Source organism: Hemiscyllium ocellatum, chromosome 2 (genome assembly GCF_020745735.1).
Source record: "Hemiscyllium ocellatum isolate sHemOce1 chromosome 2, sHemOce1.pat.X.cur, whole genome shotgun sequence".
In the NCBI taxonomy this organism is placed as follows: Eukaryota; Metazoa; Chordata; class Chondrichthyes; order Orectolobiformes; family Hemiscylliidae; genus Hemiscyllium; species Hemiscyllium ocellatum.
Window position 1 is genome coordinate 128,141,224 of NC_083402.1, and position 18,247 is coordinate 128,159,470.

The 18,247-nt window shown below is 40.1% G+C and overlaps 1 protein-coding gene across 1 annotated transcript in view; it reads left to right on the top strand.

The window, feature by feature from the left end:
• The window catches only part of LOC132825016 (ADAMTS-like protein 1), a 280,127-nt gene that overhangs the window by 203,476 nt on the left and 58,404 nt on the right, over positions 1 to 18,247 (top strand). The window contains exons 18-19 of the mRNA XM_060840015.1: positions 561 to 714; positions 2,527 to 3,661. Coding sequence (XP_060695998.1) covers positions 561 to 714; positions 2,527 to 3,661 — 1,289 coding nt within the window. The remainder of the gene's footprint in view (positions 1 to 560; positions 715 to 2,526; positions 3,662 to 18,247) is intronic.

Sequence of the window (18,247 nt, forward strand, 5' to 3'; positions counted from 1 at the left end):
AACAACTCATCAGTTGGGCAAGAGATTTGATAGCCTGACTTAACTTATTCCTTCCACTTTTTTTGTAAGTGATTATAGATTGTTATATGTCTTTCTTAGGTGTGGGCCTATGCAGTGCTCAGATTTAAGAAGCTATCAAATTTACAATAGAAACTTACTGAAGAAACAGGTGGGATTTTAATTCCATGGTTCCTCTTGCTCAGTTGTCTGAAGAGAGATGTCTGTGAGGTATTGGAGGAGCTGGCCATGCCCCTTAACATTGACAGACACACAAGTGTCTGGGGCTGGAAAGATCCCTAATCAGGAGATAGCCATGTATTGACACGCCCCATTCCATTGGGATGAATGCTCATAGAATCCACATCAGCAGAATTCTTAGGATTATAGCCTGCAGGTTTTGAAAGACTGATTTGAATCACTGATTTTAATATGGCTTTTTCTCCCTAATTGTGATGTATCAACCTTGTTGCAGTGACTACAGCCTGTAAACAGATCATGTTGGTACAGACATCCAGTTTTTCTTGATGACCTAACTGAGAATTACCCTTTATCTATCCTAGTGTTCAACAACCTGTGGGGAAGGCACACAAAGGCGTGAATTATTTTGCAGGAAAGTGGGTAAAGATGGTGTTTCCAACATTCTACACAAGGCTAATTGCTCGCACCTACCTCACCCACCATTGCTCAAATCTTGTTCCTTCTCACCCTGTGCCAGTAAGTTTAATGATTTTCTGCTTAACGATTTTGGAATAACTTTAAATGTTGCATTTAATCTATAAACTGAAATTCAAAGGTTTAATAATTTGCTATATATTTAATATGCAAAAAATGATTTATTCAGTTCTAAATGTGTAGCTTTATTTACAAGAAGATAAAAATTCCAAAAGCATTAAATTATTTATTAATCTCAAACTTTAAGCCCCAATATTTATGTTTTTCAACTGTTTAGACTTGGCAATTGTTTTGATATTTATCATCAAGCATCATTTTACAGTCGGTATTTACTTTCAAACCACTTCTGCTTTCAATCCTTCAGAACAGTCTCGATTATGAATTATTTTGTGATCATTATCGTATTATTTTCTGATTTATCAGTTGGAGATACCAAGCATTCCAGTTTCTTGTTCAACCAAATCATCATTCCTATATGGTGCCTTGTTAAACAACTTTAATTAGGAGAAAGTGAGGGCTGCTGCAGTCAGAGTCGAAAAGGGTGGATCCAATCTCGCCCTCTTGACCTATTCTACACGTCAATCTTCCTTCCCATATATCCCATCCACCATCCCCAACGACCTATCACAATTACCCCCACCTACATCCATCTATCTCCTTCCCACCTACCTTACATCCCAGCCCCACTCCCACCCTACCTCCATCCCCTATCATGTCCCTTCCACCTACACATTCCTGATGAGGGGCTTACCTGAAATGTCGACTTTCCTGCTCATCAGATGCTGCCTGACCTGCTGTGCTTTTCCAGTGCCACCCTTTTCAACTACAAAACCATTTTAATTGTCTCATGAATGTCTGACAAGTTGTACATTTGTATCTTGTACCATTTGGAAGTCACAGAAACCCTTCAGTGTGGGAGTACTGACCCTTTGGAGCACGTCCTATCCAGACCCAGCCCCCACCCAATTCTCGTAATCCCGTGTTTCCCATGGCTAATACACCTAACCTAGATATACCTGTACACTATGGACAATTTAGTATGGTTAATCCATCTTACCTGCACATGTTTCGACTGTGGAAGGAAACTGGAGTACACAGTAGAAATTCACACAGACACAGGGCGAACGTGCAAACTCCACACAGCTGAGACTGGAATCAAACCTGGGTCCTTGGTGTTGCAAGGCAGCAGTGCTAACTTTGAGCAACTGTATTCAAACTTGTCTATTTGAACTCATTGTTTCTCTCACAGAGTTGGCAGTGGATGGAAGAGAGGTAGAAATTAGTCCATTGTCTGGACCCAGGCCCTGAGCTGTCAAGGGAGCACGTGCCCTAAGCAAGAGGCATGAAAGTATCTGAAAATAAGTTGTCAGGCCTCATCTGAAAATAGTAAGCTTCTGGTCATGCCACCACCTGCCTGCACCTCTAACCCTAGAGCACCTCGCCATTAAAGGCTTTTGGTATTAAAGAGTTCTGATCTCAACTCCTTTGGAATCCCTCAAACATTGGTTACACCTAAATCCAGAGAAAGTAGTTTCCTACACTAAAAAAAAACTTTGGGTTACAGCGAGATGGTGAGTGGGGAGATCTGGCTCATATTTCAGAGGGGGTCCAAGTGTTGGATCTTGTGAATGTGTAAATTTGAGCCCAAACATAATTTTATGAAGCCAAGCACTCCATTCCTCAGATTTGAGATTGCTTTAGTATTGAATCCATTATTCCTACTTGTCTCTATGTTCATTTAGGCAAATTTCCAATTGTGGGGTCACAATTCGAACCCCTAAGCTTTCAGACAAGACAATGCTCCGTTTTTCTGCTTAAATTTAATTAGCGTCAAACGTATTTTTTTGGCTGTAGGATTGAAGGAGTACAAATCTTCTGAACGCCAAGGACCTTATATACTCGGTCTTCGAAAAGTTTATATTCAATTAAAGAAAGAAAGGAAACTGCAGTTCACAACTGGTGGGCAGGCTTACCTGCTTCCCAAAACATCAGTGGTCATCAGGTGTCCTGTCAGAAGATTCCGGAAGTCCATGATAACATGGGAGAAAGATGGAAAACGTTTGTCAAGCTCACCACATGTCACTGTTACTCAGTTTGGTTATATCAAAATAAATCGTCTTAAACCAATAAATATTGGCACTTATACGTGTGTAGCAGGACTTGTACGTGATGATTTCGTGATTAAAATAATTGGAAATAATAATAAACTAATTGAGCCCCCATCCAGTAAACAAGAAGAAGCCATTGGAAAAGGAATCTCAAATGAAGCAGTCAGTCCAAAGGACAAATACATGCCAGGTTTGAAGATGAATAGTAGCAAGTCAGACAAAAATCGATTCTTCTTAAACCACCAAAATCAGTATGATGGAATTATTCTTAAACTGTTGGAGATAAAAGGCTGGTCTCGTGAGAGCCTAGATTCGAGGGAATCACAGTGGTCCATAGAGAAGGACTTCACTTCTTTGGAGGATGCTAGCGTGGAATCTATTATTCCATTAACGTATGTAATTGATCAAGAAAGACTGGATGAAATTAGTCAGGCTATATCGCAGCAGACTGAAGACCTAAAGGATGCTTTTGCTACTCACGCTATTGGCCAACTAGTTGCTGAGATTTCTAAGAGCCAATTAGATGCTGTTGAATCTAAACTGAAACATGAAGAGGGAAACTCAGATACCAGTTCAGTGAAACCTTCTTTCCATAAAATCACGACCAATGGCCATGGAGTATCAAAATTATACCCAGTAGATCGGTCCAATTCGAAGGAGTCTATTCATACATCTAAAGAGCCATTCAAGGCACCAGTAATACTGCAGAAGGCCAACGACAAAGGATTGTCTCTGTCGGCAGAGGTGATTGCTTATGTGGGCCATACAGTACTGCTGACTGACTGGACCCACACATTGGTGCTGAGGTGTGAAGCAAACGGAAACCCAAAACCTGTCATTAGCTGGACAATGAATGGCCAAATGTTGAAATACAGCCACAGGTATGATCAGTTTTATTCAATATGTTTATGGTCATCAGTAAATGGGTTGATGCATGCATCGCCATTCACTCTCTTCACATGTGTATCTTAATCCTCAGGAACTAATAACTTCTAAGAATTCCCCACACCCTAAGTTGGTGATTTTTCCAATCATTAAGAATCATTATAATTACAATCAGGAAGTTGGTTTATAGTGTAATTTTATGTTAGGAATAATGTTTTTGAAGAAAATCTAACACTGTGCAAAAATGTAAAATGAGCAATCATTTTGTCAAATTATTTTTTTACAGCACTTTTTATGTCTGTTCTACCATGTTTGGCAAATAGCCAACAGTCGGTGCAAACAAGAAAAAAGCCAGTTCTGAATAGTTGGAGGTATTTTGTCATAATGTGTTTATTAGATATGCACATTAAGCTCTCAACTTGCAACTTCAGAATCATTATCTAAAATATTTTTTTTAAGTTGGAGTATTTACATCTAGCAACACCATACAGTATTTTATTGACATTTTCTTTTTAAAAAAACACTTCACATGCCCTCCTTTTAGTTAAAGACACTAGACACACTCAAAATCTGAGCATTAGTGCCTGGCGAGACAGTTTTCACACCTAAAGAAATAGTGTTACCCTCATGATGTAAGTGCTTCAGCCCCAGCATGTGATCTGGTGAAATGTTGCTGAACTAGCTAAGAGGTGACTGGATAGAAATATGTGCAAGAAGGCTTGATTCATTAGTGAAAAGTGATTATACAATAATGGCCTTCATTGAGGTGGCACAACATTGAAATTAGCAGCTCAGACTTTTGGAATTTTTGTAAATGCCTAAATAATAAAATATTTAGATGGACTTAATGATTCTAAAGATTTACTGTGTTCTTTCTTATTCCTTTTCACTTCATGTTCTTTATTTTCATTTGCAACAACATTTCAACCTGTGTTCAATCTTTTTTTTGTTATATATATTATCTTGTATTTAAACATTCAATCACCTTCCTCAATTGTCCATTGGGAGTTGGAACTTGCAGATGTGACACTTTGCACCTTAGCAGAAACCTGTTTTAAATTAGGAAAGTTGAATAGTGTAACCACAAACAACCTAATTGCCACTTTTTGTTTGGGACTCACCTTGTGTCACTGAAATCCAATGTTATGCCTGTGTATGTGAACTATCTAGTGATGTCGAACTGGATAATGTGGGGTGATAGACATTGGTGTGAAAAAGCGAAAGACAGCATTAAAGAAATGGTGATACACTGAGAAATGTGGATTTACAAATCAATCTGAGTGTCACTCTATCCTAGTCAATGGAAGTTAATAGGCCAGTGCAGCAAAGAATTAAGATGGCAAATGGTACATTGTTCTTCATTGCAAGATGATGAGAATTCAGAAGATGGAATAGGTTCCTGCAATTGTAGAGGACCTGGGTAAGACCACACCTGGAATTACGCAGTTTTGGTCTCCTTAGCAATGAAAGGATATACTTGCCACAGAGGCAGTGTCAGCAAGTATTCACTAGGTTAATGCTGGGGATGGTATTATTATTTCAGAAATGAGTTTTTTTATTCATCTTGTTCATATCAAAGGGACCATCTGATCTAGTAAAATATAAATTCTCTGATACTCTATCATTATTAACATAATACAATCAGCTTTCTGAGACAAGTGTGGCATTGGTTTATGGGTTTTAATGACTTTAATTTTATTTATTCAGGTGATCCACTTTATGTACTCACCCAATTAATAAATAGATTTTCAACAAACCAGTGAATACATTTTGGCTGCGGTGAGGAATAGTCCCTGGATGTTTTAGGCCAGTTCGAAAACTCAGCCGATCCTGTGATAATAAAAAAATTGCACCGCAGGTGATGGGAATAGATGTTAGTTACATTACCTGGCCACATTCAAATAATTACCATAAAATGTGCTTTAAAATATCTTGTTTATAACAGTTTGACAGATAAGGCAAATGTTGCTTAACTTCACACATGTTTTTACTTTTGAATTTTCTTGAGTGCATACTCTCACTTATTGGCATTTACAGAAACTTACATCAAACTATTAAAAAATTGGAGCAGGAATAGGTTGTTTATCCCTCAAGTTTGCTCTGCCTTTCAAAATAATCATGGCTAATCCCCTCGCCCATTTCCATATTTGCTTTCTCTCCATTTTCCTTAATATCTTATTTTAAATCACTCTCTTTCTTGCATGTATTCAGTGACCCAACCTCTGCAGCTTTCTGTGGTAGCTAATTGCTCAGGTTGATCACCCTCCGAAAAAAAGTCTCCTCATCTCAGTGCGAAATGGCCGATTGCAAATCCTGAGGCTATGACCTCTGGTTCTTAGATTTAGATTTCTTACAGTGTGGAAACAGGCCCTTCGACCCAACAAGTCCATACTGACCCGCAACCCACCCATACCCATACACTTACCCCTTCACCTAACACTACGGGCAATTTAGCATGGCCAATTCACCTGACCCGCACATCTTTGGACTGTGGGAGGAAACCGGAGCACCTGGAGGAAACCCACGCAGACACGGGGAGAATGTGCAAACTCCGCACAGTCAGTTGCCTGAGGCGGGAATTAAACCCGAGTCTCTGGCGCTGTGAGGCAGCAGTGCTAACCACTGTGCCATCGTGCCGCCCACAAAATGGTTCTAAATTCCCCAATCAGGGGAAATGTCTTTCCTTCATCTAGCCTGCCCATTCCTGTTAGAATTATGCATGTTTCTGTCTAAACTCTTGTGAATATCAGCCTGTCAAACCAATCCCTCATTTTCCTAACATCCACAGCATTAACCTAGTGAATCTTTGCTGACACTGCTTCTGTGGCAAGTATATCCTTTCATTGCTAAGGAGACCAAAACTGCGCAATTTCAGGTGTGGTCTTAACAAGTTCCTCTACAATTGCAGGAACCTATTCCACCTTCTGAACTCTCATCATCTTGCAATGAAGAACAATGTACCATTTGCCATCTTAATTCTTTGCTGCACTGGCCTATTAACTTCCATTGACTAGGATAGAGTGACACTCAGATTGATTTGTAAATCCACATTTCTCAGTGTATCACCATTTCTTTAATGCTGTCTTTCTCTTTTTCACACCAATGTCTATCACTTCACATTATCCATGCTATAACTGCATTTGCCATGGGATGCCCTCAACTTAACTAGATCACCCTCCCCACAACTCTCAATCTCACCTAGTTTCATATTATCAGCAAACTTGGAAACATTGCATTCCATTCCCTCATCCAAGTTATTTGTCTAAAGTTAGTTTGGGCGGCACGATGGCACGGTGGTTAGCACTGCTGCCTCACAGTGCCAGAGACCGGGTTCAATTCTCGACTCAGGCGACTTACTGTGTGGAGTTTGCACATTCTCCCCGTGTCTGCGTGGGTTTCCTCTGGGTGCTCCGGTTTCCTCCCACAGTCCAAAGATGTGCAGGTCAGGTGAATTGGCTATGCTAAATTGCCCATAGTATTAGGTGAAGGGATAAATGTAGGGGAATGGGTGGGTTGCGCTTCGGCGGGTCGGTGTGGACTTGTTGGGCCGAAGGGCCTGTTTCCACACTGTAATTAATCTAATCTAATCTAGTTCACTGTGGTACACCACTAATCACTGCCTGTCACTTGGAAATAGACCCATTTATTCCCACTATTGGTTTCAACTCTGTCAATCAATTCTTAATCCATGCAAGTATATTTTGTTAATTCATGGGATGAGGACATCAATGGACAGGCCAGCATTTATTGCCCATCCCTAATTTCCCAGAGGGCAGTTAAGAGTCAGCCATATTTCTGTAGGTCTGGAGTCACATGTAAGCCAGACCAGATAAAGTTTGCAGTTTTCTCTCCGAAAGGATATTAGTGAACCAGATGGGTTTTTACAACAATTGACAATGGATTCATGGTCATCTTTCGACTCTGAATTCCAGATTTTATTGAAGTTAAATCCACCATCCGCTGTGACGCGATTCTAATCTGGCTCCCCAGGGCATTACTTCAGTCTCTGGATTAACAGTCTAGCAATAATACCACTACACTGTCGCTTCCCCTATATTGCCCCAATTCTGTGTTTTTTAATTCTTCCCACTAGTCTTATTAAAGCCTTCTTGAAATCCAACCACACCAGACCCACTCATTCTCCCTTATCTATTTCTACTGGAAACATCCTCAGAAAATGCCAATAGATTAGTTAAGCATGATTTCCATTTCATAAACCCATGCTGACTTTATCTAATTCCCCTAATGCTTTGCAAGTGTTCTGTTATCAAGCCTTACATAATGGACTCAAGCTGTTGCCTCATTACTAATGTTTGATCTCTAATTTACTGTTTTTTCTTTCTCTCCCTTTTTTGACTAGTGCGGTTACATTTGACTCCCTTCAATCCATAGAAACTGACCCAGAGACCGGAGAATATTGGACAAAAACCAGAAATAAGTTCAATGTTTCCAGGGCTACTACCTTTACTACTCTGGATGCAGCTTATTAGGCACTGGAGATCATCAGCCTTTAAGCCCATGAAAATGTTTTTTATTAAAACTGATTTTCTTCCCTCTCACTAGATCCTTGGTTCCCAATCATTTCTGGGAAATTATTTGTGTCCTCTTTTGTGAAGTCAGAACCAAAGTGTAGGTTTTTAGAATAAACCAGGTGTTAAGTTAGTTTTCTCTCGCTTTGTTCCCTGAATTTTAATCATGTTGCAGTAGAAATGATTAAGCATAGGTCATAGTTTTACATATTTACCAAGTTCCTGTCAACTTGCTGCATGCATATGCCCCATTGGTAAGTGCAATTCACCACAGAGGATGAAAGTGTTATTCTAATGGCAAGATTCACACCGTAATATTCTTTTGTTACACAATTTTTCTCTTCACGAACCCTTTAAATTGCAACTTTCATAGAATGCTGTACTTCTTTTCAGAGTTCTCTTCTTGCCCACATTTAATTGTCGTACGATGTCATTGGTAGCCGGGAAACGTCATTGTAAAATTCATAGCTAAATATTTCAGCTAAATCATGATACAAGTTATAAAACTGTCCATTTCTCAAGGTTGTGATAATAATGAATAGAATGGGTTATGATTAAAGCATAGATGGGGATCTTTCAGCCGATCAGTCTGCTTCGACTTTCTGATGGAACAATTCAGTCAGCCGCATTCTTCTCCTCTGCCCCATTTCTTTCCTGTAACCCTCTAAGTTTATTTTCTTCAGGTGCCTTTTCACTTCCCTTTTGCAATCATTAATTGTCTCCATCTCCTACACCGCAGTTTTCAGGTCACTAACACTGACAATGTAAAAAAAGCTCTTCCTCACATCGCTTGCATTTTTTGCCCAGAGCTTGAAATCTATGTCCCCTCGACCTTCTGCTATCGTCTAGTGGCAACAGGTTTCCCTCATCGACCTTGTCAAAAATCTGTCACCATCCAGTGCAGCTCTATTCAATCTCCCCTCAATCTCCTTTTTCTCTAAGGAGTTTGGTTTGTTTCACCTTGTAGCTAAAATCCCTCATCCTTGCAACCAATTTGGTAAATGTCCTCTGCACTCTGTAAAGGATGCAGCCCTGTACCCTTCCTAAATGTGCTACTCTGAACTTGGTTTAAGACTGTGGTTTTAGCCTCTCCAAAGCTGCACAAAAGGTCACAAGATGACAATGAAGACAAATTAAATTTTCCCTGGTCTTCGGAATAGCAACATTGGGAGGTGAAAAGTTATTCCTTTCGGTTGGATTGAGTCCAAAACCACACGCATGCCTGTCACTTGTTTAAATATGAGAGAGATCCCCCCAATAAGGGCGCCGTAAAATCTGGTAATGAACCATGCAAGAAGGTTTCAAGTTCAATCCTAAGTCTCTGTTGAGTTAGTTGATCTTCACTAGAACAGTGGTGGGGCTGCAATAATTGGTCTCCATGCCCCTGGGCTACAGAACGGAAAAAAGTAAGCCTTTCAATTCCTGATGGCTACGCAGCAATCTATGCCAGAATGTGTACATATGTAGAAATCGGATGAGGCCAGAATCAATGTTTGCAGTCCCCTGTGATTGAACAGACTGCCAATGCTCACTGTTTCAGTTCGCATAAAAAGAAAGGCTCCTTGGATTACCAACAGTCGGGAATCTGTTCTCCCGTGTCAGTCACCTTTAACAGAATCTCTGACTGAGAAACTGAAATATAAAACATGTTCAAAATTATTTTTAATGTATCTTTTCTTTTCCAGAGATTTATGTATGTGGTTTAGATTAGACTGTACTTCTACAAAATGGCATAATTCAGAGAATATTTCTGTTGTTTTACTTCAGCGCAGTAACATGATGTGCAGTAGCATATCTGAAAGATTGCTTGCTGGCTGAAAATTATAAAATCATGGAATCCTCTCAACAAAAATGACAAAACTGATCTTCTGAGAAGGAGAGCTCCCTGTTTCTGCTGTACATTCCACTTACCAAATTTCAGTGTGAAATGGAAAGTTCTCAGTGTTTAGATTTAAGAAGGGATCCTTTATAAGCATCATCCCATCTTTCCTCAAAGAGTCCTAAGGATCTGATATTGGCATCCCTTAATATGTCTGCTATTGCTGTACTGAACAGAAACACAGGTATGCTGAAAGACCACGCTTGAAATATTGTATTGTGATTGGGATTAGTCACATTGACCTTTGTCTGGTTGACAGGGTTGAAGAGAACTAAGAAACATAATTATAAAGTGAAGTAAAGTTAACTCAAAGGAGATGATGCTCCGATAAAGTTTTACATGTGCTCAGACCAAGTGTCATGACCTGCCTTTCTTCATGATCAAAGGTGACCTCCTCAATTTTTATCAGCTTTTTCTATTTTTATTCTAATTTCCAGCATTCCATCTTTAAGATGAGATGTTAAACCAAGATTACTATTTGCCTGAGTGGGAGTAATAGATCCTATGGCAGCATTTCAAAGCAGAGAAGGGTATTTATTCCTGGTGTAAAATTGCTCATATTTATCCCCCGATCAGCATCACCAAAACAATACTGTCTCTGCTTGTGGGAGTTTGCGATATAGATATTAGCTGCTGGGTTACTAACGCGGCAATAGTTATTACACTTCAAAACGTATTTGCGTAGCTGCAAACTGTTTTGATACACCCAATGTTTTTGAAAAATATGATATAAATGCAAGTTACTTTTGCATAATTTGCAGTTTATTTTGTTTTAGAAGAGAGTTATTTCCTGTCATGTTTAATTTTTATCCCAAGAATTGAGCTTCACTAGCTAGCTAGCCTTTATTGCCCATCCCTAGTTGCCCTTGACAACAATGGTGGTGAACTACCTCTTGGACAGCTGTAGTCCATTTGGTGCAGATACTGATGTAACCAGTGCTGTTAGGAAAGGAGTTTCAGGAGTTTGACCCAATGTAACTGAAGTTACGTAATTATAATTCCAAGTCAAGGTGGTGTGTAGCTTAGAGGGAAGCTTGCATGTAATGTGTTCTTTTACATCTGTTGCTCTTGTTCTTCAAGGTGGTAAAGGTTGTGAACTTGGGAAGTAGGAAGAAAGGAGGCTTGGCAAATGCTGCAGAACAGAAGGGAGTTAAAGTTGTAAGGTGCTATTCATGTGGCCATTCTGTCCTCGATGTGATTGAGATGCTTGAGTGTTGTTGAGTTGCATTTATCCAGGCAAGTGGACAGAATTCCATCAGACTCCTGATTTGTGCCTTGTGGATGGACAGATACTGATGAGTCAGGCGATGAGTTACATGCCAAAGAATTCCAAGTCTCTGACCTATTCCTGTTGCCACACTATTTATGTGGTTGATATAACTGAATCATGGCGTACTACAGGATGTTGATGGAGAGGGTTTCAGTGACAATGTTGAACATCAAGGCTGTCAAGGAAGTAACCTGTATATTTTTAATGATTTTCAGCCACATTCTATCACTGTATTACATTTCTTTGAAATAGCTGATGATAAGGTGCAACCTGAAGTAGATTTTGCATATGGTTTTCAGTGGAGACAGTGGGTTGGAGACAATGTGTCCCAGTCAAAGTATCTTTGAAGCAGAATTTCACAATTGCAAACCTGTCTAAATAGAGGAGCATCAGCAGACATCCCATGTCCTTCTTTAGTGAATTAATACATACTCCCTACTGTAGTAGGATGTGGTGAAACAGTGACATTTTTCATCCAGTTTCCAATCATCTCGGGAGGGCAATCAGCCTCTGCTTAGGGCAAGGAACTCAAAAATGTATACCAGTGAAAGTGAAACAGATATAAATGGATCCTAAGGGGAGATGAGTGAGAAATGAAAGTATTTGCAGGAATGGAACTTTGGTAGTGAAACCATTAGTAATCACCAAGTGAATGTCCCCTTGCAACATCCCCAGGAGAGATTTGTGGACAACTCGCAGGATGATGGTGGGATCTTAGGCCATTAAAGGGCAAAGCATTCTTAGAACGACCTGAATGATAAATCCAGCCACTGATCAACCCACTTAACCAGCCCTTCTATATCCTCTTGTAGTCTAAGGTTATCCTAGTTTTTGTACTGTTGTTAACTGATCCACCCTCCTATATCCAAATCTAAATCATACATATAAACCACAAACAGCAAGGGACCAACACTGGCTACTGTGAAACCCACAGGACACAGACTTCCAGTTGGAGAATGCATCCCTCAGCCATCAGCCTCTGCTTCCTGCCATTCAGTCAGTTGGGGATCCTATTTGTCAAGTTTCCTTGGATCCCATGGACTCGTGCTTTTGTTGTCAGTCTCCCATGTGGGACCTTATCAAAAGCCTTGTTGAAGTCCAAACAGTCAAAATCATTGACAAACAATTTAGGCCCCTGGTTATAATTATGGTTATACCCAATGACCAATCATACATTTATAGAAGAAAATGGAATGTATTTCAATATCTCTTACTAATGCAAGAGATGCTACTTCCTGAGTGGAGTTGATGAAGATTAAAGATGGTGGAATTCATGAGGAATCCTAGCCATTGAGTATTGTCATTGATTCTAAATACCCACTCACTGAACAATCAAGTTCAGATTGGCCCTGGTTACATAGCATCACCCAGGGAATACAACACAAAAAGAAAGGTCATTCAGTCCAACCAGTAAATGCTGGTATTTATGTTTCTCTTGAGCCTCTTTCCATCTTTCCTCTACAGGAAGTCTGATACATGTTTGAGTTCCATGCCCTCAGCAGGGGCTGAGTGGCTTCCCAAGTCTGACATCATGACCGTTTGTATCCTTCTCCCTTATGAATTTGTCTAGTTTCTCTTTGAATGGATTCAAATTATTTGCTTCAACCACTCTCTGCAGAAGCAAGTTCCACAGTCCCATCACTACTTTCATGAAGATGTTTCCTCTGAATTCCCTACTGAATTTCTAGGGTTACTATCTTACATTGGTGGCCTCTTGCTCTTCCCCACAAGAGAGAACATTTTGTCTGCATCCACTCTATCAAAATTATTTATAGTTTTCAATAACTCTCTAGGTCACCCCTTGGCCTTCTGGTTTCAAGACAAAAGAGGCCCAGTTGTCCATCATTTCCTGATTTTCTGATATTATCTTTATAAATCTTCTCTGCAGCCAGTCCAGAGAGTATTTGTTTCTTTTAATAACATGGTGACGAGATCTCCACACAGAGCTCCAAATGTGATCTGATCAGTGCTCAATACATTTCAGCATGATGTTCTTGTTTTTCTATTCTGCTATTTTAGAAATAAAGCTGAGTGCTTGGGTGGGACTTTTTAAGGTCTTTCTAACTTGTAGAGCAACTTTTAATGGTTTTATTTTGTTCCTTCACCCCATCTGGACTTAGATCTTTCAAATAATAAGTGACCTCCCTTTTTGAACGACCTAATTGTTAACTCTCATTTGCTAATTACTTGCCCATTCTACCAGTTGATGAGTGTTGTTTTATTTGTTAGTCCTTCTCAGAATTGTTACCCACACCTTGACCCCATTTGCTTTAGAACTTATATATTTTTTGATTCCAAAATCTAAATGATGGAATGTGATCCAAAATGTGAACATCATTACTCCCCAAACTGCTTCTTGTCCACTTTTTCTTTATTTTCCTCAGCTTTTATCGGTTTTGTACCTGTTGCAACAAAGTTGTGTTCTCAAACCAGATTTGTGCATGCTGAAAAATAGCAAGGCTTTCTATTCAAACCAGTATTTATACAGCACACAATTCCTTTCCTGCTCTACTCGATCAATTTTATCACATTTTCCTCTTCTTTTTTTCGTAAATATATTTACTGCCTTGTTCTTTAAATGTATAAATGCTGTTCACCTCAAGTACTCCCTTCAATAGGTGGGTTCCACATTTTATCCATTCTCTGGATAAATAAGTTTGTTCTGAATTACCTACTGGGAATGTTTATGGCAATTTATCTTTATGGGCACAATTTTTATCTCCCAGCAGGTGATTTCTTTTTTCTGCCTCTATTCTATTGAACCATAGGGACACAAGAAATGAGAGCAGGACCAACCTATATATCCTGTAAATGTTCTGTCAATTTAATCCACCTTCCCATTAATTCCACATATTCCTTGATTCTCTGGAAGACCAAAAATGCATCTCTTAACTACATTCAATGATGGAGCAGCTGCAAGGCCCTTGGGGAGAGAGCTCCAAAGATTTTATCACCTTGTTTCATGGGATGTGGGCATTATGGCTAAGGCTAGCATTTGTTTCCCATTTCCAATTGAGTTGACTGGCTTCCAAAGGCCAGTTCTAAAGGCAGTTAATGTTATTGTAGGTCTGGAGACATATTTCAGCCAGACCAGGTAAGTACAGCAGGTCTCCTTCCATAAAGGACTTTAGTGAATAGATGGGCATTTACAACAGTCAATGGTTACCAGTACTGAGATGAGCTTTGGATTTTCACATTTAATTGATTGCATGTAAATGTCACCAGCTGCTATGGTGACATTTTGAACCCATACCTCAGGATTATTAGCCTAGGCTCTGAATTAGTAGTCCGCTGATTTTATGACTATATTAACATCACCTCAATCATCCCAACATCTCAATAACTTGTCTATTCTGAAGCTATGCTCCCTTCCATAATCTTAAAGACCTCTAATTTGATACTCCCTCATAGAGTCATAGAGATGTACAGCATGGAAACAGACCCTTTGGTCCAACCCGTCCATGCCGACCAGATATCCTAACCCAATCTAGTCCCACCTGCCAGCAACCAGCCCATATCCCTCCAATCCCTTCCTATTCATATACCCATGCAAATGCTTCTTAAATGTTGCAATTGTACCAGCCTCCACCACTTCCTCTGGCAGTTTATTCCATACACGTACCACCCTCTGTATGAAAAGGTTGCCCCTTAGGTCTATTTTATACCTTTCCCCCCTCACCATAAACCTATGCCCTCTAGTTCTGGACACCATGACCCCAGGGAAAAGACTTTGCCTATTTACCCTAAAGATGCCCCTCATAATTTTGTAAACCTCTATAAGGTCACCCCTCAGCCTCCGACACTCCGCGAATCTTGTTTGCACTGTCTCAAGTCTCTCCAGTTCCTTTCTCAACAAGGTGGCTTACATATGTTCCATGCAAGCTTCTCTCTATTCAACTTTAGAAACAAACTACACTGTTTGCTTTTTGTGGCTTTACTTGTGTTGCTACTTTTAATGATTTAGGAACGTATTATGTGTTTTACATTTGAATAAAAAGTTACTTTGTTTTCTGCTGTAATGAAGTCCAGCCTTTCAAATGGGACTTTGAACTGATTAATATACACCTAATGTAATAGAGACAATCTCCAAGTTTCTTTGGCCCTCTCCATGTGCATTTCAGGGTTTAGATTAGACTTACAGTGTGGAAACAGGCCCTTCGGCCCAACAAGTCCACACCGACCCGCCGAAGCGCAACCCACCCATACCCCTACATATACCCCTTACCTAACACTACGGGCAATTTAGCATGGCCAATTCACCTGACCCGCACATCTTTGGACTGTGGGAGGAAACCGGAGCACCCGGAGGAAACCCACGCAGACACGGGGAGAACGTGCAAACTCCACACAGTCAGTCACCTGAGTCGGGAATTGAACCCGGGTCTACAGGTGCTGTGAGGCAGCAGTGCTAACCACTGTGCCACCGTGTGCAGGAAATTACAAATATCCCCCAATCTTAATCAGACAATGAAACAGTTTCCTTTAGAAACTGCAAGTGATGATTCATGTGCTTAGTTGACACTGTATCAATTTAATAGTAAAATGTTGTGGTGTTCATAGTTACTGAATACTTTCAACTTCTGAGCATTAATTTCATGTTTCTATATATGCAGTTAAAAACTAACCAGATCAAGATGTTTAAAAGCATCATCGGAAGGGTGTTAATTAATTTGTGGTCTTTCAGAATTTGTTAAAGAAATGCCATCTCTACTCCTCAAAATAGCAGAATCCTTCAAATGATTCACAGACTGTTTAAAAATTAAGCCTTTCTGAGGCAGTATGATGTTAACTTTGAGGCATTCCACACAAAACTGCCAAACTTTGTGATTTCTTGTATTGTTCTGTCCACTAACTAGATGCGAAAAGAGAAAAACCTTCATTGAGTCTGGCTATTCTTTGATGATCTATGTTAGATTAATGGACTTATTGAATTCTACTGATTTTTTGTAATCCTTCATAAGACATGAGAGTAGTTGACCAAGCAAATGTTGTGAGGTGGAGGTGGGTACTACAGATGCTGGAAATTAGAGTCAAGATTAGAGTGATGCTGGAAAAGCACAGCAGGTCAGGCAGCATCTGAGAGCAGGAAAATCAATGTTTCGGGCAAAAGCCCTTCATCAGGAAAGATGGGCTTTTGCTTGAAATGTCAATTTTCCTGCTCCTCGGATGCTGCGTGACCTGCTGCACTTTTCTAGCAGCACTCTAATCTTGAAGCAAATGTTTGTTGCCCAGCCTTAATTAATCTGGAGCAGGCAGTATTAAGCATTCATTAGGAATTGTTGCAGTCTTTGGAGTGTAGGGACAACCATAGTGCTGTTAAAAAGGAAGTGGCAGGAGTTTGGCCAACTGGCAGTGAAAAAACAGTGATATAGCTCCAAGTCAGGATGACATGTGGGTTCAAGGTGAACTTGTTTACAGGATACTGTCAAAAAATTAATTGACAGCTTTTTGTGTTTAAGTTTGATCCATATGGTCTAATTTGTGGAAGCTTGAAAGATAACATGCCTATTTACTGCAGTAATTAACTCCTTGATCAAAATTGTGACACTGTCTCCTCTTTCACACACCTCCCTTTGTGGTAATGCTGTTCCTTTAACAAGATTATGTTGTCCTTGTTTATTTTTCCCAGAGTGGTTGTAAAGACACAGGTTCCAAGGTGTCTAGTTTGAAAAGGTTTTAGAGTCAGTTTGATTATAGCTAACAGATACTGCCTCAGGCAAAAGGCAGTCAAGTTAAAAACAAATAGTACAATGAAAGGGTAGTGGCCAGTTCTCCCAGCTCAGTTTTGCTCTGGTTTGGTTTGGTTTTAACAAGCAATCAGTTTTTGAGGCTCCTGGACAAAGTAAAAACAGCAACATGGAAGAAAGTGTTCCATGCTGAATTTCTCTGCTATGTCTCGCTCTCAATCTCTCTCTCTCTCTCTCCTCTAAGACTCTGTGTTTGATTTTACCTTTTTTTTTGTCAAGGGGTGTTTATGGGGATCATTGCAGGACTTTGGAACAGCATCATTAAGTTGTATCAGACGGTTGGGTTTTCAGTTAGGTTAAGTTATTCTGTACTCTGTTCTCTTTTGTTTGTATTTCATTCAGTACTCTGTAAATAAATTCTGTTTTGTTTAAAACAGTGGGGTGTTGACCAGCTGCGTCCCTCCTGGAATATCCACTTTACACCTTCTCAAAACAACTAGAAAAGTTAGGGTCTGGGCTACCTATTTGAAATGTTTTGAGGGGGTCTGACCTGATCCATAACACCTGTCTCACCTAAAGACTCTTAACTTAGAATATTGAGCTGACAGTCATGTCCCTCCCTCATATTTTAATCAGTACCCTCTACTCATCTACGTTACCTGCAAAACTCCTTGAGTTAAAATTAATACCATCCAGTCTTGCTGTGCTTCTTCATGTTAACTTGACTGTACTCACACTACCTTCTAAATTGACTTGATGGTTCTTCTATACATGCATTACCTCCTGCTCTACCTCCACTCCTTGTCCCAGCCAACTACTAGATTAATTTAAACCCTTATCAATCACATGAGTAAACCTCCCCATAAGGCTGTTGGTCCCATTCCAGTTCAGGTGCAATCTATTGGACTTGTACAGGTCCACCTTTCCCAGAAATGGACCCAGTGATCCAGGAGTCTAAAGCCCCCCACCCTGCTGCAACTCTTCAGCCACGCATACATCTGTTGCAACTGCTCTGTCCAGGACTGTAGAAAACTACAAGGAGTCGTGAGTACAGCCCAGTCCATCACACCAGCCAACATTGACTCCATCTATTCTTCTCACTGCCTTGGAAAGACAGCCAGCATCATCAATGATCCCTCCCATCCCAGTTATCCCATATAAGACCATAAGACATAGGAGTGGAAGTAAGGCCATTCGGCCCATTGAGTCCACTCCAC